This window comes from Pantherophis guttatus, chromosome 3 (genome assembly GCF_059756535.1).
Source record: "Pantherophis guttatus breed Tessera chromosome 3, ASM5975653v1, whole genome shotgun sequence".
Taxonomy (NCBI): Eukaryota; Metazoa; Chordata; class Lepidosauria; order Squamata; family Colubridae; genus Pantherophis; species Pantherophis guttatus.
Window position 1 is genome coordinate 196,990,251 of NC_142065.1, and position 11,863 is coordinate 197,002,113.

The window sequence follows — 11,863 nt, forward strand, 5'->3', positions numbered from 1 at the left end:
CTGATAGTGAAAACTATCAAGCAACAGCTTAATGGAACAGTTTTTTACAGTTTGCCACCAGGCGTTGATGGGTGCTCCGTCACTGGAGGTTTTCTTTTTCTTTCTTTCTTTCTTTCTTTTTTTTTTTTTTGCTTTAATTTATATGCCGCCCTTCTCCGGAAACTCAGGGCGGCTTACAATGCGTTAAGCAATAGCCTTCATACTTTTGTATATTTTTATACAAAGTCAGCTTATTGCCCCCACAATCTGGGTCCTCATTTCACCTACCTTTGAAAGGATGGAAGGCTGAGTCAACCTTGAGCCTGGTGAGATTTGAACTTGCAGTAATTGCAAGCAACAGATGTTAATAACAGTGCTTTAGTCCACTGTACTACAGGCTTTCAAGAAAATATTGGACATCCAATATTTAAGCCATGGTGGAGCAGTGGTTAGAATGCAGTATTGCAGGCTAATTCTGCTGACTGCCAACAGTTTGGCAGTTCCAGTCTCACCGGGTCAAGGTTGACTCAGCCTTCCAAAGTCAATAAAATGAGGATCCAGATTTTGGGGGGCAATATGCTGACTCTGTAAACCACTTTGAGAGGGCTGTAAAGCACTGTTAAGTAGTATGTAAGTCTAAGTGTTATTGTTATTTGGAGAGATGGTATGAGGACACCTTTCTTGGACAGGGGATTAGACTAGAAGACCTCCAAGGTCTCTTCCAACCTAATGATTCTACAATTCTATAGAATCCAATTCTTTTGCCTGACTTCCTGAGAAAATATGTTTTTATTCTAGTTTGCTGAGTAAACTATAACTGAGTTCATACAACACTTGCCACTGGCTGGGGAATTCTGGAAGTTGAAGTCCGCCCACCTTAAAGTTGCCAAGAGCTGAGAAACACTGCTCTATGTTAAATGTCTGTGGAGATTCTCACTAAACCAGGTCATGGTTGTCCCAAAGTTGCTTTTTTCTGTTGAGAGGGCTGTTCAATTTTGACATAGATGGCCTCTTTGACCACTCTTTCAAACCGGTGGTCCTCTCTGCCCAAAATGTGGACTTTGCTGTCTGCATGGAGTCTAAATCCTTCCATTCCCCACCATCCAGTCAGAGCTGAATAGCAATAGCAATAGTACTTAGACTTATATACCGCTTCATAGTGCTTTACAGCCCCCTCTAAGTGGTTTACAGAGTCAGCATATTGCCCCCAACAATCTGGGCCCTCAATTTACCGACCTTGGAAGGATGGAAGGCTGAGTCAACCTTGAGCCTGGTGAGATTCGATCTACCAAACTGCTGGCAGCCAGTGATCAGCAGAAGTAGACTGCAGTACTGCACTCTAACCACTGTGCCACCGAAGAAGCTTTTTGGATCACAAGCGAAACGGCTTCCAAGAAAAACCAGAAAGTTCAGTTGCCTCTTGAAAAAACACCTTTGATATAACCATGACCTGGATGACTGAGAATCTCCATAGACATCCTGATATACTCTTTCCTGAATTTCTAAATAAGTGAAAGGATGCAATCAAACAAATACAGTTATTTACATTTCCTGATTGTAAGCTTTTGGAAGAAAGGGAAATGGGCTTTTATAAAATCTGAAACTTGTGGGATCTCACCAATAATTTTCTGAGACACCTTTGGGACTGCTCTATGTTGTGTAGACCAAGTTTAATAACCTACAGATCTTCTTCACGGCATGCTACAACGTAAAACAAGCACACCGCATTGATAGGCTTGGTGCGACAGATGAATCCTGCACTTTAGTCAAGTCCCAGATTGTCACATAGATAGAATAGAATTCTTTATTGGCCAAGTGTGATTGGACACACAAGGAATTTGTTTTCAGTGCGTATGCTCTCAGTGTACATTAAAAAAAAAATACATTTATCAAGAATCATAAGATACAACACTTAATGATAGCCATAGGATACAAAATAAGCTATCAAGTCAACTAGCAAATTAAATAAAACAATATAAATCATAAAGATACAAGCAACAAGGTTGTCATCATAAGTGGGAGAGATAGGTAATAGGAAGGATGAGAAGAAGAATAGTAACACAGTCTTAGTAAATAGTTTGACAGTGTTGTGGGAATTAGTTGTTTGGCTGAGTGATGGCATTTGGGGAAAAACTGCCCTTGTGTCTAATTGTGTCACTCTGATGTGCAGTGCCCTATAGCATCGTTTTGAGGGTAGAAGTTGAAACAATGTATGTCCAGGATGTGAGGGGTTTGTAGATTTGTAGAATTGCTGATACAGTTCTACAGAGGAATTATTGAGTCTGTCATCTGCACCTTTATAACTGTCTGTTTCAGTTCTGCAACCCAACAAGACAGACACAGACTTCAGAGGATAATTAGAACTGCAGAAAAAACAAATACTACCAACCTACCTTCCATTGAGGATCTGTATACTGGACAAGTCAAAAAGAGGGCTGTGAAAATATTTACAGATCTCTCACATCCTGGACATAAACTGTTTCAACTCCTACCCTCAAAACAACACTATAAAGCATTGCACACCAAGACAACTAGACACAAGAACAGTTTTTTTCCTGAACGCCATCACTCTACTAAACAAATAATTCCTTCAACACTGTCAAACTATTCACTAAGCCTGCATTACTATACTATTAATCTTCTCATCATTCCTATCACCCATCTCCTCCCACTTATGACTGCATGACTGTAACTTTGTTGCTTGTATCCTTACAATTTCTATTGTTTCCTAGTATGATTTGATTGCTTATTTTTATCCTATGACTATCATTGTGTCGTACCTTATGATTCTTAACGAATGTACCTTTTCTTTTTATGTACACTGAGAGCATATGCACCAAAGATAAATTCCTTGTGTGTCCAATCACACTTGGCCAATAAAGAATTCTATTCTAATCTAATCTAATCTAATCTAATCTAATCTAATCTAATCTAATCTAAATAAAACAATATAAATCGTAAAGATACAAACAACAAGGTTATCATCATAAGTGGGAGGAGATCGGTAATAGGAAGGATGAGAAGATTAATAGTAGTGCAGACTTAATAAATAGTTTGACAGTGTTGTGGGAATTATTTGTTTAGCAGAGTGATGGCATTCGGGGAAAAACTGTTTTTGTGTCTAGTTGTTCTGGTGTGCAGTGCTCTATAGTGTCATTTTGAGGGTAGGAGTTGAAACAGTTTATGTCCAGGATGCGAGGAGTCCGTAGATATTTTCACAGCCCTCTTTTTGACTCGTGCAGTATACAGGTCCTCAATGGAAGGCAAGTTGATAGTAATTGTTTTTTCTGCAGTTTTAATTATTCGTTGAAGTCTTTTATTTATATTTATTTATATAAATATAAATTATATTTATATTGTTTAGTTGCCAAGGTTGGAGACCCCTGCCCTATAGCATCATTTTGAGGGCAATTTATGGCCAGGATGTGAGGGGTCTGTAGATATTTTCACAGCCCTCTTTTTTTTTATTTATTTCATCTCTCTCTCTCTCTCAAGGAACCTCGTGTAAAGAAGGGCTCTCTCTGCTGCCTTTTCACCCGAGTTAAACGGGGCTACCGATGCAGGATGCTGAAGCGGATGGCTGAAACAACAACAAAAAAAACCCAAATAGCCCATCCTCATCCCTGCCGGGTTTCTCCCTTTCGCTTACCAGCCCGTCGATCTGCACTTGCTTCACCGCCGAGTCTCCCGGGCTCGATTTGCTTTTGGCTTTCCCGCTAACGACCGCGGAAGCTACGGCTCCGCTTCCTTCCTTACGAGACGCCATGGCGAAAAGAAGCAGCGAGCACACCGTTCCGGCAAGGAAAGAGGTGGGGGGGTGGGGGGTGGAGCGTTGCGCCGGATAGGATCTTCCGGGTAAAGCTACTGGAAACACGATCCCGGAAAAGAAGGTTCCGCTTTTGCAGAAGCCCCAAAGTCAGTTTAAACCGGCCTTTTGGATAGGAGAGACCGTGCTGATATCTCAGTAAAAGACGCGGTAGAGCAGGGGTCTCCAACCTTGGTAACTTTAAGCCTGGAGGACTTCAACTCCCAGAATTCCCCCAGCCAGCAAAACTTTGCTGGCTGGGGGAATTCTGGGAGTTGAAGTCCTCCAGCAAAGCTTCCCCAGCCAGCAAAGCTTTGCTGGCTGGGGGAATTCTGGGAGTTGAAGTCCTCCAGGCTTAAAGTTACCAAGGTTGGAGACCCCTGCGATAAAAGGATCGGGTTGCGCCTCACAATTGGGTAACGTTATTAAAATGCAGGATGCGAGAAAATCCTTAGCAAATGGTTGCTAAGAGTGGGAAATTACTTAATGGCACTCCGATTTGGAGCACAATGTGTTTCGTTTACACGATTCCGGCAGTTCATTTAACCAGCAGTCCCATCTGGGCCCATCAGCCTTTTAAAATTCAGAACAGAACAGAACAGAATAAAATTGAATTGAGGATAGGAATAGAATAGAATAGAATAGAATAGAATAGAATAGAATAGAATAGAATAGAATAAGGGATAGGATAGGATAGGATTGGATTCTTTATTGGCCAAGTGTGATTGGACACACAAGGAATTTGTCTTGGTGCATATGCTCTCAGTGTACAAGAAAAGATACATTCGATTAGTGATTATGATTATTATTAGAAAAGTGATTATGAACTAAGGAAAAACTTCAAGGGACAGCCCTTTGAATCCCGACCCCCACCCCACACTTGGGCCCTTTCTCCGTATATTGAGATTGCAATTCTCAATATAGAATTCTCTAGCATGGTTATGATGATTTTATTCGTTTTGGGAAGTGCACAATATTTTCTTTTTGCTGCAAGAGGGGAGGCCGCTACTCTTCAGAAATGAATCTAACGGATATCGCTGTTACCCTTGCCAAAGTCAGAGCCAAATTTAATAGCCCAGTTTTAGATAATGTATCTGCTCCCAATTGCCTGGGGCAATAACGTTACAATAGAATGAATAATAATGCCACCCACTAAAAATGCCAAAATAATAATTGCTCTGCTTTCAATTACCGACAGAAAATTATACTTTTAAAAATTTATTTTATTGAATAAATGAATGCATTGCGGATTTTTTTTTTTATGAGCACTTTACAACTTTCTGCGCCCAACAGCTTTCCAGCCGAATTCTTGCAGCCTGGTTCTTAATTGTTAGAACCGTTCCCCACGTGTTTCAGGCAGGAACACTCTGCGCATGCGTCAGCGTGGCCTCTTCTTCCGTTAAAGGAACCATCCAAACTTCCGGTTAGAGAGAGAGAGAGAGAGAGAGAGAGAGACGGCTGCCTGCTTTTTGTGAGGTCTTCTCGTATGTTTACTCTCCTTAGGCTCCTGTCATGAAGATCACCCGGCAGAAGCATGCCAAGAAGAACATGGGCTTCTACAAATACAATTTTGGTTTCCGGGAGCCTTTCCAGGTGCTGCTGGACGGCACTTTCTGCCAGGCTGCGCTGCGCAACAAGATCCAGATACGCGAGCAGTTGCCGGGTTACCTGGCCGGATCCACGCAACTCTGCACGACGCGGTGAGCGAACGTGGCGGCGGGGGAGTTGAGTGGGGAGCGCGCCTCGATTGGCTGCGAGGGACGAGTGACAGGAGCGCGAGACGCGCTGCAAAACCGCGCACGCGCGCTCTGTTCCTTGCGGGATGGATGGGTGGGCCGGCCGAACCGCGCGAGCTCTTCCAAGCAGCGGGGCCTGGGATTGGCTGATGGGAGAGATCCGCGCGACAGGGGCGGGACGGTGGTTGCCGGCCAACGGTTAATGACGTGGGGGCCACTCGCAGAAGTCCTTGCGAGGCGGCGAAAGGAGGAGGGGCGGCAAGGATTATCCGCTGATTCAGCAGCAGTGCTGCTTGTCGGCAGTTCTGCGGTTCGAATCCCTAGTATAGGTCTCCTGCGTGAGCAAGGGGTTGGACTAGATGACCTCCAAGGTCCCTACCAACTCTGTTACTGTTATTATTATAGCAAGAGCCTTCTCTAGATTTAAAACCCTTGAGATCACATAGGGCTGTTATTCTAACTCTTAATTGAAGCCACATGGGTATATACAGGTAGTCCTCAACTTACAGGTCCGTATAGTGACCGTTCAAAGTTACAATGGTACTGAAAAAAGGGACTTACGACCATTTTTCACACTTAAAGACCGTTGTAGCATCCCCATGGTCACGTGATTTACATTTGGATGCTTGACAACGGACTCCTATTTTATGACCGTTGCAGAGTCCCAAGGACACGGGATCCCCATTTGCCACCTTTTGACAAGCAAAGTCAATGGGGAAGCTGGATTCACTTATCAACCCGGTTACTAACTTAACAACTGCTGGCAAACAAAGTCGTAAAATGGAGGCAAATTCACTTAACAGCAGAAATGTTGGGGACAATTGTCGTAAATCGAGGACTACCTGTACAGGCAAAGGAGAAGAATAATTGGAGGAGGAGGAGAAATCAGATGGAAAAAGAGATTATATTAATTTTCTTGGCATCCATGTTGGAAATTAGAGCACAAAAAGTTCTTAGGCCTGCATGTACATGAAATTACTTTTTCCAGCGCCTGAAAAAATGATTTTCTCTTGTAATATTTTTCCAACAGATCTTTATTTTCAAGAACCTATGCTAGGAATAATATATAATGGGTAACAATGTGCTCTTCATATTTCACATAGAAATGTACCATGACTTGTCATCTACTGACTACAGTGATCATAGATTTGAAAGGAATGCTTTGAACCCAGTTGCTAAAAATCAGGAAATAAAAATAACCTAATTCTAGGCTATCAAATATGTTGGTAGATGAGGGAAAGAAAGAAGCAGCCAATATACAAGGTCACAGTACTGAAAGTTGGGAATGACTATTGGGAAAAATTCCCAAGACACTCAAAAAAACAGACAATATTTCATTTTAAAGCTTTGCCTGTTCTTTTAACCCAGGTGTTTGGTAACCCTAATGATAAAGGACAGAGTATAGATGTTAATAACAAAGATGCCTATGTTGGGAACAAGTGTCAAGCAAGCAATGTGGAAGCAGTAACAGGAAGCAAGTTGTGCAAAACAATGGGACTTGCCTCTTGATGCTCCTTCCATCTTGTCTGTTTTGACACCTACCCACCCGCACCATCACATGGAAGTCACTGGTCAATTTTTTTCTTAATGTCCCATCCTACTTTGTGAGGCATACTGGGAGTGGGTGATATTTGAATGTTTTTATTGCATATACAGTATCCCACCATTTAGGGGCTCAATGTGATGTACAAACACTCCCTGCTCCTATTTTCCCCAGAGCAAAATGCTTTGTTCTTACAACAAAAATCATGTGAGATACTTTGGGCTGAAAGAGGGTGACTGGCCCAAAATCACGCACTGATCAGTAGATAGTATCATGCTGTGTTACTATGTTACATATATACTATATAACACATTGATCTCATATCAATTACTTGATGTCCATTGAACCTGAGCAACTTGTAAATTCAAATAAATAAAAGTGTTCCTTGATATATGTTCTTTCTTTATTTAAATATTTACACGCTACTCATCTTAAACTCTAGGTAGTTCACAACCTAAGCATAAAAAACATGTCCTGTATAAACAAAAGATAAGCAGTAAAACAAAAAACAGATGAAATAGATCACGTAATGAAATCATATGTGATGTGGGGGTTCATTTCTTGATGTATTTCTGCCTTTCAGTGCAGACATATGTATTTAATTTCCTGGGAATATATTTAATTTCCTCCTTGTATATTTTAAGAAATTGCATTGCATCTTAAAAGTATAAGAAATAGAGGCAGTCATTGCAATCACTTGTTCAGCAACCATTCAAAGTTACGACAATGTTGAACAAGATTTATGGCCACGCTTTGCAGTTGTGGCATCCCCATAATCATGTGATCATGATTTGGCTGTTTATCTGGAATTAGTTGGATTCTACCTTAATTCAAAAAGACATTGGTACCTGCCATTGGATTCTATCTTAATTCCAAAAAGACATTGGTACCTGCCATTTATGAGCAGATATGTTTATAGATGTAGACTTGATATAATTAAGCTTCTTATTAAAAATACAAAATAAAGTTTTGTCATTCTTTTTCTTACCATATTTCCCTTTCAGATGTGTGTTAAAAGAATTGGAATGCTTGGGGAAAGAGTTGTATGGTGCAAAACTAATTGCACAGAGATTCCAACTTCGCAACTGCTCTCATTTCAAAAATCCAGTGAGTGGTTCAGTCTGCCTATTGTCCATGGTTGAGGATGGTAATCCACATCATTATTTCATAGCTACACAGGTAAATTTATTTCACTTGAACATATTTGAATAAAACGTGACCGGCACTAAAAATATTCATTCATTTTCTTCTAAATAACCTTGAATAACTATTTATTTATTTATCTATCAAATTTTTATACCGCCCTTCTCCCAAAGGGACTCAGGGTGGTATACAGCCAAGATAAAAACCAGCAATTTAAAAGTTAAAAATTTAAAATTATTAGATAGTTTAGCCAATCATCTAAAACACAATAACCCATTAAAATAATATTTTAGGCCAGCCCTGCTTGATGGAATAATAACGTTTTAAGGGCGCGGCGGAAGGTACGGAGGTCGGAAATCTGACAAATCTCTGGGGGCAGCTCGTTCCAGAGGGCAGGTGCTCCCACAGAGAAGGCTCTCCCCGGGGATCGCCAGTCGACACTGTCTAACCGACGGCACCCTGAGGAGATCCTCTCTGTGGGAGCGTACTGGTTGGTGGGAGGCTATCGGAGGCAGAACTATGTTATTAGACTTTGTTCTGATTTCAAGAAAAAACTCTTGCTGCAATGAATTCACTACTTACCAACTACTTATCTTTAATTATTAAGATAATTTGCTGTCCTACCTGTGTTACATTTATATATAGTAATAGCTACTTTATAGCTGTTACACTTGCAATATTAGGTTAATTATATTTGAAAGAGTTTAATTAAATTTTAGTAACTCATGGGCTGGGGGAATGTAATTAGTGTTTTTTATTGTTCTGTAAAGTGTATTATGTAGTCTGCACTCACCTGCTTCTTGTAACAGGCTCTTTTTGTTTTCTGTTTTACTTTCTAAAAAACAGGACCAGCACCTGGCCACAAAAATAAAGAAAAGGCCTGGAATTCCTCTGCTATTTATAATTCAGAATACAATGGTTCTGGACAAGCCTTCCGCCAAATCTTTGGCTTCAATAGAAGCAATCCACACAAACCAACTTATTCCGGAACACCATAAACAGACCATTACATTTCTGAAAGAGAAAAAAGGTCTTGTGAAAACTTCAGAACCCAAAAAAAGAAAGCGGAAAAGGGCTGCTGGGCCAAATCCTCTCAGCTGTCTGAAGAAAAAGAGAAAAACTGAAGAATCCCAACAGTCTTCCATATCTAAGAAAAAGAGAAAACGGAAGTGCAGTAAAAGAAAATCAGACACTATGACCGCAGCTGTCCAAGATATGAAAGCCTAACATTATTCTGAATAGTTGATGTGCATTTCTATTTTGCGGACTTTGGATCTGTAGTTAATGCTATTTCAAAAATAAATCATACTTCGTTTTCTAAAAATAATATAGTTTACCATGTATGTCATGTTGATGCTATAAGTGAAAAGAACTCTACACATTTTTTTAGCATCTCATTTCAAAGAAATTGTGCACATCTTTTGTAGTGGCAGTTGATATATATACATACATACATACACATATGTATTTTTCTCTCAGCCAGGTTTTTCCTACGTAAATCAAGATCTTTATACAGCCATAGTTCAGTGAAATCTCATTCACTAGTTTCTAGGCTTTATCAGACATCAAACCAGCATTTTGCTGTCTGTTTTGAGACTTAATATATATGAGTTTTCTATTGAAGCAACCTGGTCTACCCAAATACGGGAAGGAGCATACTGCTTCCTTTCACTTTTCAGCCCCAATCCAGGAGCCCTCAGGCAGTCGCTTTCACAACAAACTATTTTGTGTTAAATTTATATTTACTGACAAAGAAATAAAGGGAGACTAGTATAGATCTATTTCAAGCTATTTAGCCATACCCTTTTTGAATCCCAGAAGGCTAACTGATGAGAGCATTTTGAGGATGGAAAAATAAGCCTTATATGAAGATGATGCCCAAGTTAAATTCAGGGTAGGGACATGCTATTAAGATTGCAATCAGAATAAGACAGGATTGAAAGAGATCAGGGATAAGAAAAAGCATTCTAGCCCAGCGGTCACCAATTGGTGATCCATGGACCACTGGTGGTCCGCGAGAAAATTTTGGTGCTCCGCAGAAAAATTATTTCCATTTTTTTATATTGCACTAAATCAGGGGTCCTCAAACTAAGGCCCCTGGGACAGATATGTGCAATGAACATTTGTGTTGCTGCAATCTCCCCCTTCAGGGTCTTTTTGTGTGGGTCGGAGGGGGGCAGAAATTCCGATTTGGGGTCTGCTTCAACCTTCTGGTGTAAGGCTTTGGGCAAAGGCTGGAGGGAAGCACCGCTGGTGGTGAAGTGCCAGAGGACCTTGTTCCAGTGGGACTGCATCATGGCCTCGAACTGGCTGACCATCTCAGCCCGCTGAGTCCAGGCACCAGTACCTGGCTTTGCACTCCCGCAGATCTTCCCTCTGCTTGGAAAGCCTATGCTCGTAGTCCTCAGTGAGGTGCTTCTACTGAGCCTGCTTCTTGGTCAGATCCAATTTAAACTCAGCTATTTTGCCAACTCTTTCTCGTGATGGCTGCTTAGCTCCAACAATTGCTTCTTGTTGGGGCCCTAAGGAACCCAGGCAGGGAGGGGAGGAGTGGCTGGGAGGGGAGGGGCGAGTAGAGGCCAGCAAGGCACCCCTCGACGTAAGTGACATCGAGTTGACCACAATCACCCAATCACATGACCACCTAGCCATGCCCACCCAACCAGTCATCAGGCAGATCATATTAGTGGTCTGTGGGATTAAAATTATGAATTTAGTGGTCCCTGAGGTCCAAAATGTTGGTGAGCCCTGTTCTAGCCAGCTCTTATTCTTTTCCACCTCTTCCCCACCCCCAACCCCCAGGATTTCAGAAGCAGCTGCTTTGAATTTGTTCTTTCTTCAAATGAGAGCAGTAAAAATTACATTATTGCACCTTTGATTTACTTTGCCTTAATCAGAAAATCCAGCCATATTTTTTCTGCTTCTTATGCAATGAAATAACAGTATTCCCTGCGCCTTTGGCGTTTAGTCATGCCGACTACATGATCACGGAGACATCTTCGGACAGCGCTGGCTCTTCGGCTTTGAAACGGAGATGAGCACCGCACCCTAGAGTCGGGAACAACTAGCACATATTTGCGAGGGGAACCTTTACCTTATGCAATGAAATGCAGTTATTTTTAAGATCTAGGAAAGACATGCTTGTTTTAAGCATTCAAGAGGCTAGACAGATGTCCCCTTATGCTTTGAATCACATTTCTCCTTTCAAATTTCCCTGGGCTAAAAGAAGCTTATAAATATGCTTTCTTCAGTTAGAATAGATTTTCATGTCTGCTAGAATATTGTTTTAACTTGTATTGATTCTTGGGTATGGAGAATACCTCTTATATGTCCTGGGAGTTTTTTGAAGGACGGTGCAGAGCTCATTACAATGTAACCATTCAGTGATCTTATTTTCCATGTTTCAATGCTAAAAATTAATGAGGTCAGTCTAAGCAAATGCACATTTGAAAATGATCCTAACTAGAACGATAATGCCTATCTACAAATGTAGCATTTGTACAGTAAGAATACCATGTAGAATACTATTACAAGAGCTGGAAAAAAACTGAACAGTTCATTCTTGACAATTTAGAATCAAGCCAGCTTTCATTAAATTAGGTTACAGTAATTTAACAATAGGTCACTGTTCTTCAGATGCTTTAGAATTCAGCTTCC

General features: G+C 41.0%; 2 protein-coding genes across 2 annotated transcripts in view; one reads left to right on the forward strand and one right to left on the reverse strand.

The window, feature by feature from the left end:
• EIF3H (eukaryotic translation initiation factor 3 subunit H) overlaps positions 1 to 4,003 on the reverse strand; it is an 82,593-nt gene extending 78,590 nt beyond the window's left edge. The window contains exon 1 of the mRNA XM_034422209.3: positions 3,629 to 4,003. Coding sequence (XP_034278100.1) covers positions 3,629 to 3,745 — 117 coding nt within the window. The 5' untranslated portion in view covers positions 3,746 to 4,003. The remainder of the gene's footprint in view (positions 1 to 3,628) is intronic.
• A 1,164-nt stretch (positions 4,004 to 5,167) lies between these two features.
• On the forward strand, positions 5,168 to 9,533 carry UTP23 (UTP23 small subunit processome component). The gene is made up of 3 exons (XM_034422211.3): positions 5,168 to 5,484; positions 8,068 to 8,242; positions 9,053 to 9,533. Exons 1-3 carry the CDS (start codon positions 5,297 to 5,299, stop codon positions 9,431 to 9,433), a joined length of 744 nt encoding a protein of 247 aa, XP_034278102.2. The 5' UTR covers positions 5,168 to 5,296; the 3' UTR covers positions 9,434 to 9,533.
• Positions 9,534 to 11,863: the final 2,330 nt, after the last annotated feature.

Coding starts and splice junctions, on each gene's coding strand:
- UTP23 (XM_034422211.3), top strand. CDS start 5,297: ATGAAGATCACCCGGCAGAAGCATGCCAAGAAGAACATGGGCTTCTAC. Junction 5,485..8,067: donor ACGCAACTCTGCACGACGCG/GTGAGCGAACGT, acceptor TTTCCCTTTCAG/ATGTGTGTTAAAAGAATTGG. Junction 8,243..9,052: donor ATTATTTCATAGCTACACAG/GTAAATTTATTT, acceptor TCTAAAAAACAG/GACCAGCACCTGGCCACAAA.